Raw genomic sequence first — 25,101 nt, forward strand, 5'->3', positions numbered from 1 at the left:
GTCAAACTCCTTCAGTTAGGTCGTATGCATGAGTGCAAATGCACCCTTGAAGAAGGGGACTCTGAGAGGAGAAATTTGGGGTGCTCTTTTTTTCCCAAGCTTTGCCTTGCTGAGCAATGGTAGAGCAGACCCATAACAGTGTTGCTGTTTTATTGACTCCCTGACAAACTGGGAGTTGTAATGTTTCTTCCCCCAAGGTAAGGTGAGATCGAAATAAATGACTTCTGTAAAGAGCCGGGAATGGCAGTTCTTCTATAATACAAAGTGCAAATATTTGGGCCTCTTGTGCTCTGCCTTGAATAGAAATGGTCCTAAATCATGCATAAGTAAAATGGGTTCACATTTTCTCCTAGTGAAAGTTTTTCTCTGCTCTCCTGGAACATTAAAGACCTCCACTCCCACTGTCTATAAAAAGGGCTATAAAATTTAAAGTGGGCTGTTAAGAAGCCCTGTCAGGGATTAGACCGGGATTCATTCTTTCTGCTCCATCCCTGCTAAGTGAGGCATGCACTCGGGTTTGTTCAGGCAAGGAGAGGTTCCCCCACATACTGCTTGCAGTGAATGATAAGAGGACAAGGAAAAATTTGTTCAGGACCTAAAAGTAAGTTTTTCCTGGGCAAGTGGAAGTCAGTGGTTCATCAGCTTCTGGACTTTTTGATGACATGTTGGACTGCAGTGCTTGGGTGAGACTGCTCTAGTGTGATTTCCAAGGGAAAACTGGGTTAGGAGGTGCCAAAATCATTAGTCATCATCATCATCATAAATAGTAATAACCAATTATAATAACCAATAATAATATCCAGTGCAATCCTCCAAAACAGGATGCCAGAGCTTCATGTCACACAGTAAGAGAGCTGGTTTGATCCTGGGCCATCATGAGCCTGCCTCTGGGGGAAAAAAACCCTTTTCTCATACAAATGTGTCATCTCTTTCTATACCTCTTCGTTTTCAACAGCTTCAACCCTGTCCTGCAGCACTGGCCTCCACAGGCTGCTTGTAGCTCCAAACAGACTTGCTAAGGATGTCCCTGGCATCTGCCAGAATCACATGTGCCACCCACAGACAGAAAGCAGCTAATTCTACACATCCCCATTGCCTTGGGTTTGCCACCTTACATACTTACCCTGACAAAGGCAAAAATACCCACCCTGAGACCACTTTGTGTTTTTTACAGTTACACCACATCATCTTTGCCCTTTTCCTCTGTTCCAGCCTTTTCTTTACACCATTTAATCAGATGGGTTTGGCATCCCCTCAACATATTGGTTTTGTAATATCAGAAATGATGGTCCATGAAGCAGAGCAAGATGAGGTGAGTTCCATGTAGCAAACAAGGCCCAGCCCAGCCCGTGCTGCCACCCTGGGACTGTCCTTCATCCCTGTCTGTGAGTCACTGTCCCACTGCAGGACTCTCAGATAAGGGTGTCCCACATGGGATGCTCAAGGGCACACATAAGCCACATTTGTGAGCATCCACCTTCTTCTGCTTTTATCTCAAAGCACTGAAGCCCTTATAACAAAAATAAATAGGTGCACACCAGGAGTCCCAGTCTGGCCAAATATTAGACTTCCAAGTATTGACATGAATGTTGAGCTCCACCATCAAGTGGCAGATTTGCTCTTCAGATGGTAACTGCCATGTCCAGGACATGTTGATATGAAACAGAGATGGGTTGCTGTCACCAGGAGGTATTTCTCAGGGCAGGGATGGGATTTGGGGCACAGCCTTATCGTGCAGAAGCAAACCTGCGTTCTCGAGGGGGAAGCATTGCATTGTTTCTGTTTCAGTCTCTCTCCCTTCTGCCTCTTCGTCCTTCAAAGAATTGATTACTGTTAAAATAAGTGAGCTATATAATGCTTTGAGGTCAGGTTCCTTTCCCTCTCTTCTCACTCACTCACTCACTCACTCACTCACTCACTCACTCACTCACTCTCCAGCACTGTGATATTTTCCCCTGTTTCCCATGCTTCTCTGAAGCAAATGCTCTCTTACTTTACCAGTATTTTTCAGTTGTTTCATACAAGTGCAAGCACAGCACTGATACTAATGGAGAAAGGCAGTTTATTTATTGTCATCTTTTTCTCACTGTCTCTCCCATAACTCTTTATTGGGTAATTCTCCCGGTCCTGTGTCAAATGCTTCAATAATTGGGAGATTTCACTGTTCTCTATAGAGAAAACCTAAGGAAACTAGCATAGACTAAGTATCATTTAGATGGGTGAAATTGTGTAACTGAAACCATGTCCTCAGCCCTCTGTGCAGCAGGTCCTTGTCTGTAAAGGGGTGATGCTCCTCCTTTCCCTTGGCCAGTCTGTCCTGACCAGTTTCCCAAAGCAAGTGCAAATGAGCATCAGAAACTGGAAAGGAAAAGCTCAAAAGCCCTATGTCACTGTTGTCTCTCTGTTCTTCAGCTCTTCTGCAGTCGGGGATGAAGCTGTGCCCTGTCTTCACTTTTAGGAAGCTCAACTGTCCCTGATTGGCACCCAAAATTCAGGCAGTGTAAAGAATTGGGGTGCCTGTGTCCATGCACACAACTCTCCATTTTGAAGGGGAGGGGAAATTATCCAGATCAGATGCTGTGTCCCACCAACCTGCTGGAGAAAACCTTTAGTGATCTGCCAGTGCATGCTCAGACTGACAGCAGCTTTTCCAAATGCCATCCAACTTGGAGGCAATAGGGAAAGCTCAACAAATAAACCTTCCTCGGGTGCCATGCTCATCCTCATGGCATCCCAGGGCCTCTTGGCAGCACTGTGATGTGTTGACTCATCCACTGGACATGTTGTTTGTTCTCTTCCTGCCAGGAGAAGCATGTGGATGGCTTGTTTTGGTAGGGTTGTTTGTCTTGTTTTACTTATTTCTTGGTATTTGTGCATGAGGAGAGAGCTGGCAACGAAAGTGGGGGTGCAGGGAGATTCCCATGATGAAGGCTCCCCCTCTTTTTGCTAATAAATGATGGAACTGCTCCAAAGGGTGAGGAAGACAGTGGTGCATGAGCATGATTTGCTCTGTGCCATCCTGGGGATTATTTGTAGTAGATTTCTACTATTTCCTTGATAAAGAAAGTCTCATTTGCCACAAGTTTTAACTGGCACAAAGTCAGCAGTGTAGTCCGAAGCACTTCGTGGCCAGAGCCGATCTCAGGAGCTTTTACCTGTGGAGCTCTTGGACCAGTCCTTGCCAGTTTGGTGTTGGGGATCATGGGAATTTTGTGCCACCCAGGGATGCCACACAAGCCTGGCCCCTTTGCTGCGATCAACAGGAGCACAGGAATTTATCCACAGCATCACGTGAAGATACAGGGAGCTGCAGTCCCAGCCTCTGCCTTCAGGCAGGGAAGGATGACGTTGCGGCTCCGGTGGAAAAGGACATTCAGAGCAACAGTTTCCAAAGGAGGCTGAGTTATTATTTTGTTCAGATAAGCCCAGGAACACTGTGTGAAGCTATGTGCACATAGCAGTAGTTGAGTGCTCTGAGCAAGGGAATTCAGAACTGTCAACAAGGAGGGAATTACCGCTTTGGGGGATTGAAAACATTCATAAAAAATTCCTGGCTCCCAGCCTAGTCCATCCCATTGCTGGCTGTGCTCACAGTTGTGGATTTTTACTTTGAGGACAGATTTCCAAGTTTTTTTCCTCACTTTGCTGTAACACATGGACAAAAAGATATATCTTAACCTGGACTAGTGAGTTCCAAGCCTTCAGCCAAAGGCCACTGGCATCATGGGGAATTGCAGGGCTGTGCTGGTTTGTCCCCACAGAGCTGCTGCCTTCTTGCAGGGACCAGTGTAACAGCTGCAGCCTGAGCCCAGCAAGATGTACTTGTGTAAATCATGCTGCTGACGTTGGATTTTAACTTGTGGGCGTCCAACACTGCCTTTTCCAGACCGTGAGAGCCCAATTCCCCAAACTCAGAGGAGAACTGGCCAGGAAACATGGGGTTAAGATGACACTTCCCACATGGCCCTACTACATAACCTTAACTCTGTCCCCCCTGGGACTGGCAGTAGGAACTGCACAGGATCTTATCCCTTCTTGGCTGTACTTGATACATTCCCTCAGCATAAACTCAAGATACCAACATGAAGCCAAAGGATTAGAGGGTTACGTCTACGCTGTTAAATGATGGAGGGGCCTGGGTTTATCCATGGCCCCAAGGTGGATCGCCATGAGGGATTGAGAATCATCATTCTTTTTGGCTTGTGGAGAGCTCGAGTTGAGTATCTTTGGTCATGATGCGGCTGGGACTGCTGCCTGGAGGCATCCAGACGGGATCCCATGGATTCTCTGAGAGCACTGCAGGGATGTGGGAAAGGAGTGTTTGTCCTCATTGCTTAGCAGCTGTGTGCTGCAGCATGGCAAGCTGAAGTGGCTTTGGGATCTCTGTCTCGTATTCATCCTCTGTGCCTTACCCTCATGGGGATCTGTCTGCGTTTAACTTGATGTGGTGTCCTGATTTTTCCCTTGGCATGTGCTAGTCTTCAAATACTATTTTTCTGCCATGATTTCCTTTCTTGCCCCCTTTCCTGCCCTCCAGCAGGACCTGCTGTCAGCGTGTGACCTGAACACATGAGCTGTCCTTTATTCTGGTGCCAAAAAACCCCACAACATAAAAAATCCAGACCAATCTTGGCAGTCTCCTTCAACAGGATTTATCTTCCCAGCCCTTGCAATACCCTCCCAGCCCTGCAAAGCAATCCATCTCTCACCTACTATTACGGAGTTCATCTCACAGACCTAATGGAGTACGTGAGTCCTGAATTGGCTCCCACTAATGCTCTCAGTGGCCGGGTCGCTGTGGGAAGCAAGCTGGGAATTCATTTTGAAAATCGATGAGGATGCCAATAGAGCGGCTTTCCCCAGGGAAGTGACATGCTTTTACCAGACATTGCCTCCTGCCCCCCTTCATCCCCCATTTTCATTTATGTGGTTGGAGTAACTGTGGAGTAATTCATCCTAATTTCAATGAGTGCATCTTTTGCACTGTGTTCTCCAGTTTCCCCAAACCAGACTGATTTTTGGAGAAAGATTAAGGTCTCCTGGCAGTGCAGAATGCCAGGTCTCCCTGAAGTGTTATAATTTGAAGTTGCTGTGCACTGGGGTGTTGCTGGGGACTGTCTCCTCTGTGCAGCCCCATCTCTCCCCTCAGGCTGTGTTAGCACAAATAAATCAGTGTTATTTCTAACTCCTGGGTGTATTTTGCCTTGCCATGATATTTTGATGCAATGGCAAGTGCAGAGCCTGCAGGGATAGTGTGAGAGGACAGCTCAGAGCTATTGGAGGGACCCCAACGCTATGCAGTTCATAGTTGTCCCCAGAGGTGACCTTCATGCTGGGATGGGAGCACAACACCAACCTGTCATCCTCACCATGCCCAAAGAGGCTTGGCCAAAGCACAGTGCCCTGGGCAATTCTTGGTGCTGATTCAGGAGGTGGCAAGATGGGGCTGCTGAGGGGCACTTCGGGTGCAGCACCCCTATTTTTGATGGCAGTGTGGGTTTGGGATCTCTCATCCTGGTTAATCTCAAAGCACTCAATTTGGAATTTTCATAGCTCTCAAGACTCCTTTTCCAATGGGGATCATTCTGCACTGCTATGGGATAAATATTTAATAAGAATGAGGGTCAAGACACTGTTTTGTCCGGGGACACTGAGATGGCCATTTACTCCCATGAAGAGCCCCAGGGGATCTTTAATGCCCATGCAAAAAACACAAGAATCAGAGTTTTAAGCTGTCATCCCCCACCATTAATGTCAATGTTAAATATCGATCCTTTCTGTGTTTAGCACAAGCCAAACAACACAGTCAAGGCAGGCTCTTTGGCTTTTATTAATGTACTTTTTGTGCACTGGGTGAAGTTTGCAGTAACACCAGGGAAAAAATGTAGCAGCTGTGAATGAGCAGCAGACAGATTGATTTTGTATCTTGACATGATTCAGAAGTTGGTGAAAAATCACCCTGCATGGAGCTTCTCCTTGTCTGAGCCACTATAGCCACTTTGTAGAGTGTTTTCTCATTTCTCTGTAGCATAAAGGAGTCAGGTGCAAAATTTTTGGTAGGGTCTGGAATTTGAGGGAAGGAATGGAAAAAAGAGGTTGGTAATCTATAAAAAGTTGCTCATCCCTGTGTTGGAGCATGGATGCCTGAAGTCAAATTTGAAGAGCTGGTGAACATCATGTCAGGGAAACCTGAGATCCATCCCCAAATAGGTTGTGGCTAGAAAATGTGTGGATTTCCCCTTTTGGTTGGGGTTTGGGTTTTTTCTCTGTTTTGTATCAGCACCAAATAAATGTAAATCACACTTACAATATGAAGTGTGACTTCTGCAAACCATAGTGAGTGGTTTTCACATGTCAGGAGTGCATGGATGGTCTTCTGTGTCTGTGGTCTTCTGCAACCAGAGATGGATCAGCATTTCCAAAATATTCTGCAGCTTGTGGGTTTCCTGGGTGTTTTGGTTTTGTTTTGGCTTTTTTGGTTTTGGTTTTGTTTGTTTGTGGTTTTTTATTTTATGGGGATTTACAGCTTGGCTGTAAAAATTCATCTGTGGTTTGAATTAATGAAGCGCACTTATGAGAGGGCTGGAGTAGCTGGGTGATTATTCCTGACTTCTGAGATATTCTCCATTGAAATTAATTTAATATTTTAAGGTCTGTTTCTCCTTGAGCAGGGGGAGTGGGCACTAAGAGTCACATCTTGGGTCTGCATCCCTTTAAATTCACAGAAAACAGCAGCAACTCTCTGGAGGTCACAAAATCAATACAGAATTTGGAAACATGAGACTATTTTTTGTCTTTGCTGTCGTTATGTCCATCTAGATTCCCACCCTATTCCTCAGTTAACCCAAGTGTAAAGGGATAGCAGTGATGCCCTTACACAGAGGGATGGAGGTGACTTGGTCACATCTCACTGCGGTGTGAAAGCTCCTCTCTTTTAAATCGGGTTTAACAACCCACTGAGCTCCCCATGAAATAGGCTGACATCCTGCAGACATCCCAGCAAGCCACTAAGCATGTGACAAAGTATTATAAAATTAGGAAATGTGGTTTATGATAAAATATAATAAATATTTATTTCCATACATGGTGCCTGTAGTTGCATGTGCTCTGAGTAGAGAAGCTGAGAGGATCCCTTGGAGCCATGAGCCATCCACATTGACCTCCATAATTCCAGAGCATTTATGAAAGGAAAGCGCTGGGAACACGGGATGTGGGGTAGCTATGTCTGGCACTCACAGGTGTGCTTCCTCCCTGCACAGACACCCTGAGGAGCATTGCCTCCATGAACCACGCCCCGCGCTCCTCCCCAGCCGAGCTCAGCAGCGCCAGCCACCACCTGCTGCGAGAGCGCAAGTCCTCAGCACCGTCCCACTCCAGCCAGCCCACCCTGTTCACCTTCGACTCGCCTGCCAGCCACCTCCAGAGCACCCTGTCTGCCAGTGCCCCCCAGGACTACCTTTTCCTGCACCAGTGTATGAGCAGAAAGTCAGAAAATGCGAGGTAGTGTGGCCCATCCACTCGGGAATGGCTGAGGGGAGGGCTGGGTATGAGTGGCTCAACCCACCTCCTTCCTTGGAGGTCTGCAAAACCTGTCTGGAGAGAAAGTCCTGCATGATGGTCTCATCTCATCATGGTTGGGAGGAGGTCAGAGTGGTGACCTCACAAACTCCCAGCTTTCCTGGCTTTTCAGGTGGTGTTAAAAGCTGGCTGAAAGGCCACACCCAGAGGGTGGTGGTCAGTGGCATGAAGTCTAATTGGAGGCCAGTCCCTAGCAGTACCCCAGGGGTCATACTGGGTCCAGTTCAAAGGGGCATGAAATTGCTGAGGGGCCTGGAGCATCTTTCTTAAATGGAAAGGCTGAGAGAGCTGGAACTGTTCAGCTGGCACATGAAAAGTCTCAGGGGTATCTCCCCTGTAGGGACGGTGCAAAGGGGATGGAGCCAGGCTCCTGTCAGTGATGCCCAGTGCCAGGGACCCGAGGCCATGGGCACAAACTTAAACACAGGAGAGCCCATCTGAACATCAGGAAACATTTTTTCACTGTGAGTGTGACTGAACACTAGCACACATAGCCCAGAGAAGTTTAGGAGTCTCCATCCTTGAAGATATTCAGAAGCTGTCTGGGCACAGTCCTGCCACAGCCCTAGGTTGCCCTGCTTGAGCAAGGGTTTAGACCAGATGACTTCTACAGGTCCCTTCCAACCTTAACCACTTTGTGATCCTGCAGGCAGGGCCCTGATTCCAGAAATAACCAGAAAAGGGACAAACAAAGGGATGGGCAGGGTTTGCCCTACCCTGCTGTTCACCCCTTGCAGGGCTGGCTGGCTTTCATGGCAGCTGGTGGTGCACGGTGTGGGATTTCTGAGCCAGCGACAGTCCCCGCCTCCAGACCCAGCCGGTTGCCTTAAATAGCGAGGAGTTTTTTTGACGTGGAGAGTTTTGGCTCGCAGGAGCAGGCAAGGAGGGAGGGAGGGAGAGACAGTCGGAACCCAGCTGGCGTGAGTGAGAGCAGAGCTCAGGCTGCATCCACTGGGCTTTCCTGCTGCAGCTGACTTTCCCTACTCAGAAAAAAACAACGGAAAAAGGCTCAGAAAAATTAACTTCAGATAGAGTTAATAGGACAGTGTTTAAAAAAAATGGTCCTCTCACACTCCAGCTGTGAGGATACGTAAAAGCCACTCATTGGGAACCTGAACAGGGCTGGGACCTGGAGGAGAAGGGAGCAAGCACCAATGCTTTGCTGAGCAGAAACAAACCTGGCCAGTGGTAACTTCTGCAACTGGGCCAGAGATAATGCTCTGATCAATGCCCAGTGCACGGGGTCAGGCTGCAGGACTGCTGGGAATCCCTCCCCTTTCTGCTCTGGAGCTCTTACTTTACTCATCCATAAAATGAGGATAATAGTAGCTAATTGGCAGGCAATGCAGAATAATTAACCCATGAGATGTTTCAAGTTGTGGACCAAAAATACCCTGACAGAACCGAAACCAATTCTGGGTGGGCTGAGGTCCAAAGGTGGCAGGGATTCGTTTGTCTTATCAGAGCATCACTTGCTTTTCTCCCTAAATAAACTCTATTTCTGAGCGCCATCTCGTGTTGGCTCCATGAAACAGAGTCCCTGTTGTCCCTGCAGAGTTATCAACCACACCAGAGCAGTGTAAACCAGCATCTCCCAGCTTTTCCCAAAGGACTGGCACTTTCCCAGTGATTTGCCACAACTGGAAACTCTCCCTATAACCATTTCACTTTTCCTCACCACAGTGGTTGATTCAGGGCAGAACTTTCTTCTTGGGGGGGGGGGGGTGTTTACATGGGGCTGGCTGAGCCCTTTCTGACTGGGAGAGTGTGATCCCCAAAAGCCTGACCCATGTGCAGGATAAAGCAGGGATAAAACAGGAGATGAAGTACCTTGAGGGGAATCAGCAGAGCAGCAGTGGCTAACCAGGAGTTGTTAGAGGCCTGAGATCTCTGTGCTTGGCCCCTGTTTTGACGAGTCCCCAGGCATGATCGCATGTACATCGAGGAATCATTACCAAGGCATGGACCCAGTGACTGCACTGCCCTGCTCACCCTGGACAGCTCCAGGACTTTTACAAATCTGAAATTAGCCTTGAGGTTCATTCCTCCCCCTGTGCACATCAGGGCTGCAAACCGCAGATCCCAGCTGGGGACTTCTATTACCTCCCCATTGCTTGTCCTGTGAGAGGGCAGGATGATGACATGGCTGGAGACCTTGAAATAATCCCCATCAGGAATTTTTTCAGACCTTCACACATTTGCAAGGCAGAGGTGAGATGAAATCTCCCTCCTGAACTGCAGATGGGCAGTCGAGACATGATGGCAGTGCTGGCAGATTGGCACTTTGCAGCTGTGTCCTGGGATGTTGTCAGCTGGTGTGAAAATTGCCCCTTTTGAGAAATTTATGTCTGGACAAAAGGCTCATTCTTGCCTATGGCCCTGTCATGGAGCTGGGTGCATGTACCTCTCACCTATGACAGAGGCATTTTGACAGTGTTTCAGGATCAAGTGGCTTGTGGGCATGTTTGGAGGGGTCTGAGGTGTTCTTATTGCTCTGGGGCTGGGCAGTGCAGGTCAGTAAGGTGACAGAGGGAGCAGAGCTCCCAGAACCAGCTCTCCTCCTATTCCAACCCCTTTCTCCTCTCCCTCTGTAGGAGTGCCAGCTTCTCCCAAGCCACCAGGTCTGCCTTCTTCATGCGGAGCGACTCGGCGGTCCAGAAGCTCTCGCAGGGCAACGGGCACTGCATGAACGGCGTTGGTGGGCAGCTCCACGGCTTTTACAGCCTTCCAAAACCCAGCCGGCACAACTCAGAGTTCAGGGACAGTGCCTACGACCTCCCGCGCTCCTTTGGCTCCTACACCCACCCCAAGTCGAGCCTCACCAGCTCCGAAACTGATAATGAGGAGGTCTACACCTACAAGACTCCCAACAACACCCTATGCAAGGAGTTTGGGGAGCTCTCCACGGACTCCTATGACATCCCTGCCACCCCACTCTCCATCTACCAGATCCCCAGGACATTTACACTGGACAAGAACCACAACGCTCTGGCTGTGGCCGCCAGCGACTCACCCGCTGCGCCACCGCCACGGCCCCCGAAGCCTGGGCAGACAGAGCCACGCTGGGGCAGTCCACCCCAGCGGCCCCAGCCTGGTGAAAATTTAGGTCTCACCCCCATGGCAGCCACCATTCCCCGGAGAAACACGCTGCCAGCAGTGGAGAACAGCAGACTGCACCGAGGTGAATTTGGAGGTGGGGACCTGGGGGTGGCTTTGTGCTATTCAGCAGCCTTGGGTGGATCAGTCCCACTGGGTTGTGGTAGGGCTGGGGTGCACGTGGCATCAACCAAAACACAGAGAAACTCTGCTCACCCAGGATCTGGCCCTGGTTTTTGTATTCAGCAGGAATGGAGAGGCATACACAGAGTTCTGCCCACCAGAGCTGCTCAGCTGGCTCTTGGCTGTGTTGTACCTTAAACCAAAACCCCAAATGAGCTTGCTTATGCAGCCCTTTGCCAGATTTTTGTGATTTTGGCCACTTTTAGCTTATCTTTACTTCAACTCATATCCGGGTTTATCAGAACATACTTCAGCTTGGAAGTATGCCTTGGTTTTGCTCACAAATGTGGGTGTGCAAAACCTGGGTTTTGCATGTCTCCAAAACCCAACAATCCCAAGTGCAGCAGAGCCACGACTGCCATTGGCCATGAGTGGGCTGAAGGTGTACATGCCCTTTCCAAACCTCGTGCCTAGGATGAGATAGTTGCAAAGTAACTTAGAAAGGTGGCTGGAGAGAAAATGCACTGTAAATTATACACACAGCTCTCTGAAATGCTTCTTCCATCTCCTCCTACCTAAATGCCCCCCCTTAGGCTGAGATCAGATTCATGCTCAGCAGTAAACAGACTGGAGTAAGAGCTTAGCACCCATCCTCCCCTTCCTGGAGGCTGCCAGCCTTTACATTTACTGAGCAAGCTCTAACAGAGCTTCCCCTTAACCCAGTTTTGTCACCATGATCTGCATTATCTGACACCTTTACCCCTGGGATTTTGCAGCACTTCAGCAGAACAGGGTTAGTCTGCACGGCACATGCAGTTGTGCTGGTGCATCAAAGAGATGCTCATTGGGAAGGAGCGTAGCAGAGAGCCTGTGACAAGCTAAAGACCACGTCTTCTCATCAGCATCTCAATCAACAAGAACAGATACTGCCCTACCAGTGCCTGGATTTTGTTTTCAGGGACCCCTTTTTGTTATCAGCTGTGGTGGGACACATGAATTTGTGGTTGTGTTGCAGCTTCTTCCTGTGAGACGTACGAGTACCCCCAGCACGGGGGTGGCAGTGCTGTGCAGTCAGTCGAGTCCATGAACGACGGATACCACTCCTACCTGGTGAGTTGGCCTTGGTGTGGCCACCACACCGCAGGCACCACTTTCACCTTACAGATTCAGAGACAGGTTGGTTCCAAGTTGGCCCTCACAGCCCAGTCCTGCAGAGCTAAGTCAGGAAGGGGTCTGTTAATGGTTTCTGTTTAAACCATGGTGACCTGCAGAGAACAGATGGGGTGGCAACCATCTAACCCAGCATGATGTGCAGAGCTTTGCTTAAACACAGTGTATCTGCCTGCAGCTTTGGCCCAAATAAAACTACCCAAGAGTTTGCCTTCTTCCTAAAAGCCTGGGATGCTGCTGAGCTAAATTTTGACATTTAGCCAGAACAGCCTCTGTTGTGCACTTTCTAAGATTTCCTGAGCTGGAAATGACCTTAAAGCAGCCTTTCATATTCCATTTTAGTCACAGACACAGCCTAGGGAAGAAAGACTTTCCAGGTTAAGCATGCTTCTCCAGCTCACTCTGATCATGAGAAGATGCTCAGGTCTGGGTGATAAAGGCCTTTCTGAACACTCAGGATGTTGCAATGTCTTGGAAACAAAGGGGGTAAACCCTCTCAGTGCAAACTGATGTCCAAGGAGGGGACAGATCATTCCTTCCCTTTGTGCTTAGATTTTAGAGTGAGTCTCCCCTCAGATGTTGGTTATGATGAAATGGAGGGTTTGTAGTGGATGGGGCTGAGCAGTGCCTGATGCTCACAGCTCGTCCTCCCCCAGCAGGCCAAGGCAGCGGTGGCCCGCTCCCACAGCACCGACTCCGAGGACAACTACGTCCCCATGAACCCCGGTTCCTCGCCCCTAATCCACGCCGAGAAAGCCAACGACAATGCCCAAAGTCTCTACATCCCCATGAGCCCTGGGCCACATCACTTTGACCTGGTGGGCTTGTCCTCGGCCACCCTTCCCGTGCATAAAGGAGGAGCCGTGGCTCAGTGCCACCGGCGGCTGAGTGAAATCCAGCCCCCGCCAGTCAACCGCAACCTCAAACCCGACCGGAAAGGTAAGAACCTTTGGTTGTGCACAAATCTTTCCAGGAATCCTTCTGTTCTCCTAATACTTCAGACTACATCTGTGAAGTTGTGTCCAGTCCCAGGTGGGGTGTGCTTTGCTACTGCTGGCACAGTCAGACCTTCAGATGTCCCCCATCCTCTTCCTCTTTTAGAAGCTCTGTAGTGCAAATGTGGCTTTCATGGTGCTTGAACAGTCCATCTCAAACCCTTCCAGGCCTTTACAGGAGATGCATGTCACAGGCAAGATTTCACCCCCTTGGCCTGCACCCCTCCCTGTGCTCCACCCCAAAATCTCAAAGTTGTATTCAGATGACACAAGTTTTTCCTACAGTTTCCTACTGGCTGGTTCCAGGCAGTTCTTCCTTCAGGGCTCTGCTGACATTCTCCAAATCTCTCCCTAATCCATTGGGCTGACCAGTGGCCAAGGAGATCCCGAGGAGGAGGGCTCCCATCTCTAGGGTGTCAACACCTAACCTCATGGACACTCCATTCAAGGGCTGGGGTTGGAGCATAGAACTCTTCCACCTTTTGAATCATCCATGATGAGAAGAGCTTTTATCTGCTACCCTGCAGATGTCCTTTTCCATTCCCTATGGGAATACACTCCACACAGACATAGTTCAGGCGTGGCAGAGCCTGGTCTTGTCCCCATCTAATGCATTAGTTACCATAGATATCTAATGAGTGGTTTTGGGGTTTGGGGATTTTTAGCAGATCTCTATTCCCTGGAAGGCACATCCCCCTTTTGGGACTACCCATCCACTTTGGGGCTGTGGAGCAGAGGGAGAAATTCACTGTTCTCCCACAGTTCTGGCATAAATGAGCACAGGGGTTTTGGTTTGGAGTATTTGTCATCAGCTGGAGGGCTGGGGGCCTGATTAGTAGAATGGGAAGTAATCAACCATCTGTTGAGGGCACTTTCATGCCAGTCATGGATACTGAATTGCAGGAATATGCTGCCTCTGAATAAAGGCTTTTCCCCTCCCCAGCAAAGCCATCACCGCTGGACCTGAGGAACAACACTGTCATTGATGAGCTTCCCTTCAAATCGCCAGTCACAAAATCCTGGTCCAGGCCAACGTGAGTAATGGCTGGGAGATGATTTCTTGCTTTGCTCCAACAGCAGTTCTCTGGTCTCATTCTTACTGACATTCACAGGTAGCCATGCTGTCACCTCTGCCATGGATTAAACATTCCCCACATCGCAGCTGGTGGCAGGAAGGTAAATTCATTTAGGTTGGGATTTCACATGAAAGCCCAGCATGTGACTAACAAGATAATTAGGATCCCTTGAAGACATTTCCTGTTTCTGGGATCTGACAACTACTGGAGAGCCGTAGCTCTGACCTGGGACCTGTGGTCCGCCACAATTCATGATTCAGCTGAGCCAGACCAACTCAGCCATGCTGTGTGGGGGGCATGATTTCACATCCAAGCTATTCCCCCCCAAACCCCACTGTCATCTAAAAGCAGAGGGTGACTCTCGGGGTCTGAACAAGCCGTGTTTTGATTGCCTTGAAAGCAAAGCTTAGCCTGAAGGAAGTCTGCAAAATTAAACCAAAGCACTTCAGAGCTATGTCTGCCAGCCAAAAATAACAGGATTCGCACAATTCCAGCTCTGCTACTAATTCATGGTCTGATGTTGACCAGTAAAAGGCAGAAGCAAAGCTTGGCTGCTATGACTCCTCTAATAAATTGGATTGTGTGGAGACTGACTGCAGGGCATGAACGCTGTGTGCTGAAATCACTGCTCTGGGAAGCAGCAAGCAGGGTTTGATTGACAAGAGGTCTGACCCTGGAGAAGCTAATGGATTTTTCCCCTATCAGCTAATCATATGACCCTGCTTTACTGAAAGGCAACAAATAGCTTTTTGAGACACGTGCTTTAATGCCAGAAGCTGATTTCATTATTTTGTTTGGTATAATTAGATTTGGCCAATTGAAAGAAAGACAATTCCTCGGAGGATTTGTTTTCCTGCAAAAAATTTGGATAGGGCCTGTACGGTAAACAAATCCTGTTGCTGTGGTGGGGTTGGAGGTGAGAGGCTTCACCAAGGCTGCCCCTCTATCCTCCACAATTAAATGTTTCCTGAGGGATGAAGGAGTTTGTGGAATCTGATTTGTGTAGATGAGAGCAGGAGAGTTATAGGTACATAGAAAGCAAGGTGTTAACTAAAAAATTCTAGAAAGAAAAAATTGAGAAGACCAAACCCAAGGATTTCCAACCCATAGAAAGGATAGGCTGGAGAACCTCAGTACCACCAGCTCTTCCTCACGCCCAAACTGGATCACAGTGATGGTTGCAGGCATCAGGAGCTGCCCCCTCCCATCCCTCCGTGGCAAAGGACAAGCAGGACCTGCAGCCCTCAGTAACACCTCACCCCCTGTCCTTGCAGGCAGACCTTCAACGCCGGCTCTCTGCAGTACTGTCGCCCTGTCTCCTCCCAGAGCATCACCAGCACTGACTCGGGAGAGAGCGAGGAGAACTACGTGGCCATGGTAAGGGCCCCACAGCTAAGATAGATGGTTCTGGCAGGATGTACAATCTCCCCAGCTCTGCAGATGCATTCCTAGCTCGTGATGTGGAAGTGCTCAGATAGCACAATGTGGAGTACATCCTTATGTGCATCCCTCAATGCACAAAACAGGGTGTTTCCTTCTGAAGACAACATGTCCCGTTGGAGCTTTAAATGTGTATGAGAGGAGAAACATGTATCACCCACTTTGCCAGGAATTAAGAGGGGTTTAAAATTTATAAGACTGTCAGGGTGTATTTTCCTAATTAAGGTTGATTTTTTTCAATTTTTTTCCCCTAATAGCTGCTGACATCATGTTTCTGTGGGAGCAGGGGCTATCAGAGCAGAAGCAGGGAGTGGCACTGCTTACAGGGAGGGGATTTTGTCTGTTTTGGTGAAGCTACTGACTCGAAGCATATTTTTGAGGCTATGTAACTAATGGGGCAGAGGAAATCTGTGCTCTGTGCAGCATGGTTGTGATTAGCAAAGATCCCAGAGCTGGCCTGGCCTTGCTGAGGTGTGGTTCTAGGGACATACTAAAGCCCACGTCTCCTGTCAGGCATGTGAATAAAATCAGCACAAAGGCAGCAGAGCTGCTCTGATACAAAATGAAATCAAGAGCATGAGACTTGAAATATTTGTTAGCACAATATATAGCATTTATAGTATCTCAGCAGTTCTTGCATATCCTTGTCCCAGAGGCAGGTGAACAAATATCCAGGCTCTTTTAAAGGTGCCTCCAACATGTTTCATTTCTGGATTTGTGTTAATTTCCTTTTTTCTTTCTTCCTTCCCACTTTAATCCTCATTATCTCTCCTGTCTCTTCCCTGCATTAGCAAAACCCCATTTCTGCTTCTCCTGTTCCTAGTGGTACCAACAGCCCAGCGCCTAAAAAGAGTTCGGGGAGTGTGGATTACCTGGCCCTGGACTTCCAGCCAAGCTCACCAGGGCCACACAGGAAGGTATGGGGGATTTTATAAACTTCTGAATAAAAAGTGATGCATTTTTAAGGGGTTCTATGCACATTGGCAACAGCATGGTACAAAGCCCAGACTGTGGTCTCAGGAATCTCTGATGCTCAGAGGGCTGGAGCACCTCTACGATGGAGGCAGGCTGAGCCAGGTGGGAGGAGGAGGAGAAAAGGCTCCAAGGAGACTTTAAACCATTTTCCAATGCCTGAAGGGCTAAAAGAGAGGTGGAGAGGGACTTTTGACAAAGGTATACAGTGACACTAAAGGGGTAATGGCTTCAAACTGTCAGAGAGCAGGTTTGGATTAGATATTAGAAAGAAATTCTTTACTATGAGGGTAATGAGGCACTTGAACAGACTGCCCAAAGAAGGTTTGGTTGCCACATCCCTGGAGGTCTTCAAGGCCAGGCTGGATGGGGCTTAGAGCAACCTGGTCTAGTGGAAGGTGTTTCTGCCCATGGCATGGTTGAAATGAGATGATCTTTAAGGTCCCTTCCAACCCAAACCATTCTGTGACCCACTGCTATATTTACTCTAGGTCAAACTCAGTCTCTCTTGCATGTCTGCAGCTTTGCTGGCAGTGCAAAGCAGAAGCATGGATGTGCAGGGTTCAGGGATGCTGATGGGACCACAAACTCAGCTGGAGTTTGAAAACCTGTCGGGAGGTATCCCCAGAAGTATCAGAATTGGTTTTTTCCTCCTTCAAAACAACAGCTCCTCCTAGACCAGACTTGGATTTTGCATCTGAAAGGTGAAGGACTAGGGTTGTATAAACATCCATGGCAACTATTTGTGAGTTGGCCTCACTTTCTCAAATACCACCTTGTTTCCTAGGCAAAGTATCCCACTGGTTAGGTCCTTTTATTATTTGACAGTTGTCCCTTGATGGTTTCTTTCTGCCCAGCAATATTTCTGCAAGTATCACCCATTTAAATTATATCCCATTCTGGAAAAGTGATTTTAGACCACTAAAAAGCATGATCTGGCTTTACAAGGAGATGGAGGTCCTCTGAAATGCTTGTAAAGTCAGAAAAAACTTCAGGACTCCAGAAGTTATGGTAAAAAGTATCTCCTTGTTCTCAACACAAGTATCTCCTTGTTCTCTTGGGAGATCCTGCAAACATATCTATTGTTTGGGGATGAAAATGAGCTAGTGCCATAGGTGGGTAGAGTCAGCACAGCTAAAAGGTATAGAGCTGGTATTTCTACGTGTATCCCTAAGAGTTCTGGAGTTCTTTACAGGAAAATGAACAAGATGCAAGGCTGAACTCAAAAAATCAGCAGTTAGAGAACACAATTACAACCAAACATTCATGTCCCAAAGTTTGTGAGAAGGTAGAGACCCACATGCTGTTTCTACCCTCCCATTGCACTGCAGTTTCAGGCCAGCAAGAGGCAGAGCAGATTGAAATCCTTCATCCAAGTATCTTTTGGAGGTTAGAGGGAGGGTGATGAGCTGTGAAGTCTTCAAGAAAGCAGGAATGGTGCTGGTGGGCTTGTGGCACCCACTGTGCTGCTGCAGAAAGGAGTGAGCGGGAAGAGCAGGGAGCTGATGAGTGACCAGATGGTGCCCTGTTTCTCCTCCCCACAGCCCTCCACCTCGTCGGTCGCCTCAGACGAGAAGGTTGATTACGTGCAAGTGGACAAGGAGAAGACACAGGCGCTGCAGAGCACCATGCAGGAGTGGACTGATGTGCGGCAGTCCTCGGAGCCTGCCAAGAGCATGAAGCAGTAGTGCCTGCGGCAGGCAGTAGAACAGGAAAACGTCCTGTTGGTTTTCCCCAGCTGCAGCCCCGCTGGGCTGCCAGACCCACTTGGGCTGGATTTCTAAGACTTGTCTGTGGAGGGGAGGGGGTGTCATTGGTTTGTTTTTTTCTCTTAAAACAAAACTTAATTTCAGGGGAAGACTTGGCAGATACTGTTTGCCAGTGATAAAGACCAACTATGTTTGGTGGCTAGGTTTGTGCTTTAGCTGCTGGATGCACTATCCAGGAACTTTGACTTAGCAATACCAGGTTTCACCCTACACATCTGTTCCTTACAGCTATTAAAGCCACCTTGTATGTTCTAACACTGCATCATCTCTCCCCGTCTTCTTCCATATCGTACCCTAAACCATGCCACACAGGTTTGCAGCATCTCCCATAGGATATGATATCATTGCCCAGCTCTGATTCTCCACTCCTTAAGGTTGTCCTCTGCCTCCTCCCAGTCCCAAAACTGAGCAAGGACCATTGCTTTTGAAATCACTTTTATTGTCCTGTCTCTTGTAAATAATATGTTCAAAACCTCTGAGGGCTGTTCTGCTCTTGGCTGGACAGCCCCCAAGGTTTGGGTTGGGGTTGTTAACCTTCAGGAGCTTGACACACCATCCCCACCATCCCCTTGAGTTGACTTAGGAGCCCAGGACTTGCTCCATCGTACACACATACATGCCAGCACATGCTCTCATGAGTCTGTTGAGTTGTCTTCTGTTTATATTCTCCATTAACTCTCAGAGTGAACGGGCTGGAGAGATTGGTTTTGGAAGGGGCTGGAGGGATTGGCTTTGGAAGGTACAATTTAAGCACTGACCCAGTGCCTATCCGAAACCAATTCCTGTGAATCTGACCCTAAAAACCACAATTTGCCTTTTGTGGCACCAGAAGAAGCCCATAGAGTGAGAGTCCTACATCGTGAACATTGTGAGAAACCCTGTGGTTGAGTATGAGGGGGCAGGGAGGCTCTGGAGACCCTGTGTGTGTGGACTGGCATAAGGATGAGTGACAAGAAGGGAGTGGAAGGCTGCTGTGAGGACTGGGAGAAGGCAGGTGGTGTACTGCAGAGATTGGTCCTGAGTGAGGAGGTTTGGTGGAATGTTTCTTGGAAGAAAGAAGAAGAGTAATTGAAATGTTGGTTGATGGTGAGGTCATAGGCTTGGGAAGAGGTTGGTCAGGAGAGTCAGGGCAGGGCGTTTCAGTAGGAGCTTTGACGTAGCATTGTGGTTGGTTTGTGGAGGGTGCAAAAGGCTGAACTGTTTTCCCCTCATCTTCAGCAATGTTTCTTCAACACAACACTGGGACTTGCTGACATTAATGGCCCTAGGCTCTAATTATGGGTGGGAGTCTGCTGTTGTCCCCTGCCAGCATCCTTAACACATCCAGGCTTTGGGATCGCTCGCCAGGCAGCTGCTGAGCACAGAGAGAAGAGAAGGACAAGACAGTTTAATGCAGAGATAATAATTCATGATCTCATGAAAACAGGAAGAACTAATGATTGCCATGGAGCAGCCTGATTGCCAGACAGCAAGCGCTGACACGAATAAACAGGCTGACCGCAAACCAAGAGCCAAATGAAGGAGACATCAGAAAGATTAGGTAATAATATTTATTAAAGAGCTGGAGCTATTCTTTCTGCAAGCTGAACCCCTCCCAGCACTGTGGGCTCTGTGTTCCACCAACATCACCAAGTTGTATTGATTATTAATGCTTAAGCATTAACACATTTGCTTAATCTTGGTGTGAGCTTGAAAAGGGCCAGACATGACCCACATGGGGATAGGATTCCAGTCCCTTAAGGGCTGTGTGCTGCTGTGTACTGGTAAAATAAGTCTTGAACTTTTTACACCATTTTGTGTTTTCTTCTCATATGCCATTAAAGGGAAGGATGTTAATGGAAAAGCTCTGACAACCCTGTTGAGACATTGAAGTGTTGGACTTTTATAGAAACAATGAAGCAAATACCCTAATGTTTATGCTAAAAATAATAATTACTAGAAGGGAAAAAAACCAAAGCCCCAAAGGGAAAGATTTAGCAGTCAGATGCTTTCTAAAGGTCAGGGGGTGTGTAACAGCCTGCAAGGGCCATTGCCTCCTGCTGGAGGCTTGCACATTTGCCTGGTGAGTTGACAAAATGAAGACTAGAACGCAGTACTTCGTATTTCTATTGCCCCTTTCATCTCTGCATCTCAGGGGAGACTAAACATTGGGTCTGATCCAGAGCCCACTGAAGTGTGCATTCACCCATCTGGGAGAGAGCTCCCCATCCCCACCAAAAAGAATGTCACTCTACTGGGAAGCTGATTTTTTCCCATTTCTTCTTCAAAGCTGTTAGCTTTAGTGGCTCGAGAGAGAACACAGTGGGTTTGAATGCAAGTTGCTGAGTGGGTGCCCTGTGCTTCTGCACTGGGACTAGGTGCATCCAGCGCCCACTCCCACGTTTAATCCAAGGAGTTAATTAGGACTGGAAAAGCCTTTTGTGGTACTGGAGAAACTAGACCTTTTTCTCCACATTCCACAAATATCTTTGTGCATGGGGCAACCACTGGCATGGGATAGCTCTTTTCCCAGGCTCAGACCTTGTGTTTTGATAATTTGCTCTCATGAGCATCCCTAGTAACTGGTTCATTGCATTTGGCAGACCAAGGACCAAAATGGCCCAAAAGCAGCTATTTAACAACTGCTGTTTGCTGGCTCCTCTCTGCTTTGCAGTGAAGTCTGTGTTTTCACTGAAACAGATACATTCCTCTACCTTTTCCCCTGTAAAGCACCAAGCAAACAGCACCACCAAACTAAGCAGAAGCCCACAGACTCTGTGCCATATAGACATTACTGTATCAACCCCTCCTGAATGCATTAAGTAATCAGTGGCTTCAGTGGAAATAGTCACCCATGACGATTGCCAAGCTGATTACAGCAGTCCCTGGTGATTAATGTTTGTGCAGTATTTAGTCTTAAACCATATTGAAAAGCAGCTGCTTTAATTACACGGACTGCCAAGAACTTTGTCCTGAAGGCATTGAGTTTATCACATCCACTTTATACTTGGATTCTCGAGTATGACAGGCTCCTTTGTTAGAAATAGGTATTTAAGGAAACTGAGAACATTGCAAATTATTCATTTTAATTGAAATTAAACTGGTTTGAGCCTTCACGTCAGAGCCTGCTCTACAGCTCTGTGGTTTGATTTAGAAAAGGAATATGCTTGCATGTGTGTGTGCTCATGGAGAAGGGTTGTCTGTGGGACATGCACCATGACCTCAATATTTAGTTTTATGAAGCACTGGGTCCATGGCTCAAAGCTTTCCCCAAGCCTGAAAATGACTAAGTAGGTGGCTTTAAAGGCAAAAGTCTCCAAGAGTGTGTATCCCTTGCTGTGAGTATGCAAATGCTGCTCATCATTCCTCTGCCTCGTGAGATGTGTGAGCTGCCTTGGAGCTGATTTGCTCTGAACTGGCATTTGAGTGTTCAGTGGGAAATACATTTCCAGATCTAAATAGATGCCAGGCTTAGGCTTAGTCTCAAGTTGGCGAAAGAGAATAATGTGTGAGCGCAGAGTGTGCCAGGGCAAAGCTGAGATCTGGCAAATAGGGCCAAATGCCGAATCAGAACCAAAAGATAGGGAAGGCTTGGCTTGTCTGGGAGCTAACTGGGATGGATTTGAACTCTGGGCCACCAGCCACTGGCAAGGGTGAGATATGAGAGAACATGAGGTTGAGACGAGAGAAGTCAGGGGACTTTGCCAGTAAGGTTTGGGTCTTGGTCCTCACCATGTGCTCCTTTGGTCTGTGTCTTGAGTCAGATGTGCAGAGATTTGTGGGCTGTGGAATGCTCAGTAGAAGCCATGCACTGGTGGGACAGGAGCTTCCACCTCTCTCAGGCACTTCACTTCAAGGGGGTCATCCTGCCTGACAATGTGATGCCTGTGCTCTGGCATTCCAAAATGCTTGGGCTGTTCACCCAGCTTTGAGCTGGGCAGGAGAAACCCTACAAGAAATGTGTGGGGATCAGGACATGCTGGGAGACACCTTGCTGAGGGGCTCCCGTGAGCTGTTCCTGAGGCAGCAGTGCCATGGTTTCACAGGGTTGTCCCTTGAGGTGCCACTTCATCCTTGGAGTTTTTCAAGACCAGTCTAGGTCAAACCCATAGCTGACTCTGCTTGGAGCATCTTTTCCACCCTGAGACCCTGTGCTGCTGGGGTTGAGTGGAGACTCTTCCATGTGAGGGAGGGGGCCCAAGGGATTGCTTGGAGCCCTGTAACATCCAAAACAGGTACAGGGCCACTTCTCTGGCCATGAAGCCCAGTGGCAAGGCACACAGCTCAACCCCTAAGGCCATACTCCCCAGTGAGAAGACCTAATCCACATTGGGCTATCCCTTGCACCTTAGAAAGGTCTGGCTGGCCCAGAACAAGTCATCCAGGACATGGACAGGCAGTTCTAGCAACTGGCAGACAGCTTGAACATGTAAATTTGTCAGGCTAGATCCAGACCTCTCAGCAAACCCATGCCACCTCCACACCCTGGCATACCAGGAAGTGTTGGCCTGTTTTGGCTATCCAATGATCATGGCTCCTTGGGTGGGGAGAGGGGGTACAGCCATGTCTGGGTCTTATGGAAGTTGTTAAAATAGTTCCCAGGTGCTGTCTGAACTTTCTGGCTCAGGATGGTTTTCTCAAGTTGTGCTTGCATTGTGTTGGTGTTTTCCCACCTGGTGATGTAAAAGTTCCATTCCATGAAAAAGCTGACACCCACAGTGTGTGTGCCATTGGAGGGATGCTGTCTAGGTGAGATGGATGCAGCAGAGCTGTGATTATGAAGAAGCCCAAGTTCTATAGGAAGGGGAAAGAGCAAAGCCTAACTCTGGCACCAGCCAGAGAACATGCATGGCCGTCAAAGAGCCGTCAAAAAAATCAGAGGGACCAGTCCAGCATCAAATCATAAGGGCCAATAAGCCAATTTAGGGCCTCTGGTGAGTCTGAGTGCCTCTCTTCTCTGCCCAGCCTTCCCATATGTACACAATGATCTTGCAGCTGTTAATGAGACTCTTGCAGGTCAAGGTGTGCACTTTTTGATCACAATTCCTCCTTGGTCTGGAGCAGTTCATCCCTCTATCATCCTGTCCTTGGTGTCTCATCATTGTAGTCACAATTTTATCTCCTTGTTCACAACTCCTAGTGTTGTACTGTCGACCAGGTTGCTGATTTAGTGTCTTCTCATGAGAAAAGTTGATATGTAGCAAGGTGTCACAATACAGCTGTCCCCTTCCAGCCCACAGCCAGCTGGTCCTGGCACGTGGTGTTCAAGTTTTAACACTAGCCAGTAATATCTGAAACAGAAGCTGGGCCACATGGCTCCATCTCTTTAGCTAAAAAAGCTTCTCAACAAACTTGCTCCCAATCAGCAGGCTCTTAATTTTTGATGCAGCCCATTGCTAACATATAACGGGTTCATTTGTAGGCCAGGGGGTTGACCATATGGGAGAGGTTTGCCCCCAGCAGATAAGAAACTATCATTTTTATTGTCATTCTCTGGGTGACACCACACTGTATCTTCATGTGGAACGAGAGGGTTCATGTGAACTCTGTATCTTGCTTTTTCTCCGGCTTGTAAAATGAAGGTTTTTAGTACTTATTTCCCCACCTCACAGATGTGTCATGAGGTGTAATTAATTGACATCTAATAATGCAAAGAGCTGGTTTGAGTCTGCAGGCAATGGCTTGGCAGCATGTGGTGGTAACCTGTTGTCATGCCCAGCATCATACACAACACCAACACATCCCGCTCTGCAAAACTCATTAAAAACCCCTTCATCCCTAACTACCAAGGTGAAAAATACTTGGCAGGATTTTCTTCTGAGTGAGGGGGGTGGGGGAAATGTCATTTGCACAGTTTTCAGTGTTCTGCTGCCACATTTACCCTGGAAATACCACGGGTTTTTTGAGAGCAGTATGGACGTGGTGGTTGAGCCACGCTGCAGAGAGGGGAAGGGAGCAGGACCCTGGGCTCCACGGGGAGCCTGTCGATGAATCCCGTAGGGTTAGGACCAAACCTTTAGAGTAGTTAAATCCCACTCAACCCAGCCCTTGGCAAAGTCAGCATGACTTTGCCATCATTGTGTGGGAACTTTGGGCATCTTTGTGTGGGAACGGACCCAGTCAGATTAGGGTAGTTTTCTCCATTTGTTTCTTAACCTGCTGCGAGGAGGGGTTGGAGCCCTGGCTGTGAAGCTGTTGCATCAGCAGCCGATTCGCAGGGATGTTTTGTGTGTTTCGAAGCCTATGACTGTTCTTAAAGAGGAGTATTTTTAATTTTTTGATTTCCATTTGTAGAAGGAAGGACAAGAGTAATCTGTGGCAAACTGTACAGTATGTGTCTTCTTGTGGTGTCACTGTTTGAATGGTTATTAAGTTTTCAAATCACTGTGGACAGCTAATCACTTAAGTTATTAATTTATTCTTTGGGGGGTTGTTGTTTGGTTGGTTTTTTTTAAAGTAATTTGAAACAATTATTTATCCCGTTAATCGGTCTTGAGTGAAGCCTAGATAATACTTTTTTTGCTGTTAATAAACATGGTACATGCCTGACGTGAAGGTGATCTCATTTTTAAGTACTGTATATGCAACAGAAAAGCAACAGGAAAATAAAAGAATGATAATAAAAAGATATCTCTCCCTGGTGATTCCCAGTATGGATTCAGAGCAGGGAAAAAAAGGGGAAACTAATAAGCAGATCAAGTTTGATTATGTAGCACCTTTAAAGCTTTCAGAGCATCTTCTCAGCATGTTGCCAAGTGTCTCTTACAGCTTCAAGTGTCCTGTATGGGTAAGGAGGGCCTTTAGGATGTTGCTAGGGTTTTTCCTGATACCAGAACCCAAGCCATGTATTTTCAAGCTGCTAAATTGAATTTCATACCATATATCTGTTCTGCTGTATGCAGT

General features: G+C 47.8%; 1 protein-coding gene across 4 annotated transcripts in view; it reads left to right on the forward strand.

Moving 5' to 3' along the window:
* GAB2 (GRB2 associated binding protein 2) overlaps nucleotides 1-24,747 on the forward strand; it is a 93,424-nt gene extending 68,677 nt beyond the window's left edge. Inside the window, exons 3-10 of one of the 4 annotated variants that reach the window (XM_077174087.1) lie at nucleotides 7,260-7,500; nucleotides 10,173-10,771; nucleotides 11,813-11,907; nucleotides 12,627-12,906; nucleotides 13,906-13,996; nucleotides 15,313-15,415; nucleotides 16,270-16,395; nucleotides 17,995-24,747. In XM_077174087.1, coding sequence (XP_077030202.1) covers nucleotides 7,260-7,500; nucleotides 10,173-10,771; nucleotides 11,813-11,907; nucleotides 12,627-12,906; nucleotides 13,906-13,996; nucleotides 15,313-15,415; nucleotides 16,270-16,395; nucleotides 17,995-18,138 — 1,679 coding nt within the window. In that variant the 3' untranslated portion in view covers nucleotides 18,139-24,747. Of the gene's footprint in view, nucleotides 1-7,259; nucleotides 7,501-10,172; nucleotides 10,772-11,812; nucleotides 11,908-12,623; nucleotides 12,907-13,905; nucleotides 13,997-15,312; nucleotides 15,416-16,269; nucleotides 16,396-17,994 lie in introns of all 4 variants that reach the window. The other 3 variants (XM_077174086.1, XM_077174088.1, XM_054627848.2) reach the window with 3 other exon arrangements.
* Nucleotides 24,748-25,101: the final 354 nt, after the last annotated feature.

This window comes from Agelaius phoeniceus, chromosome 2 (assembly GCF_051311805.1).
Source record: "Agelaius phoeniceus isolate bAgePho1 chromosome 2, bAgePho1.hap1, whole genome shotgun sequence".
NCBI lineage: Eukaryota > Metazoa > Chordata > Aves > Passeriformes > Icteridae > Agelaius > Agelaius phoeniceus.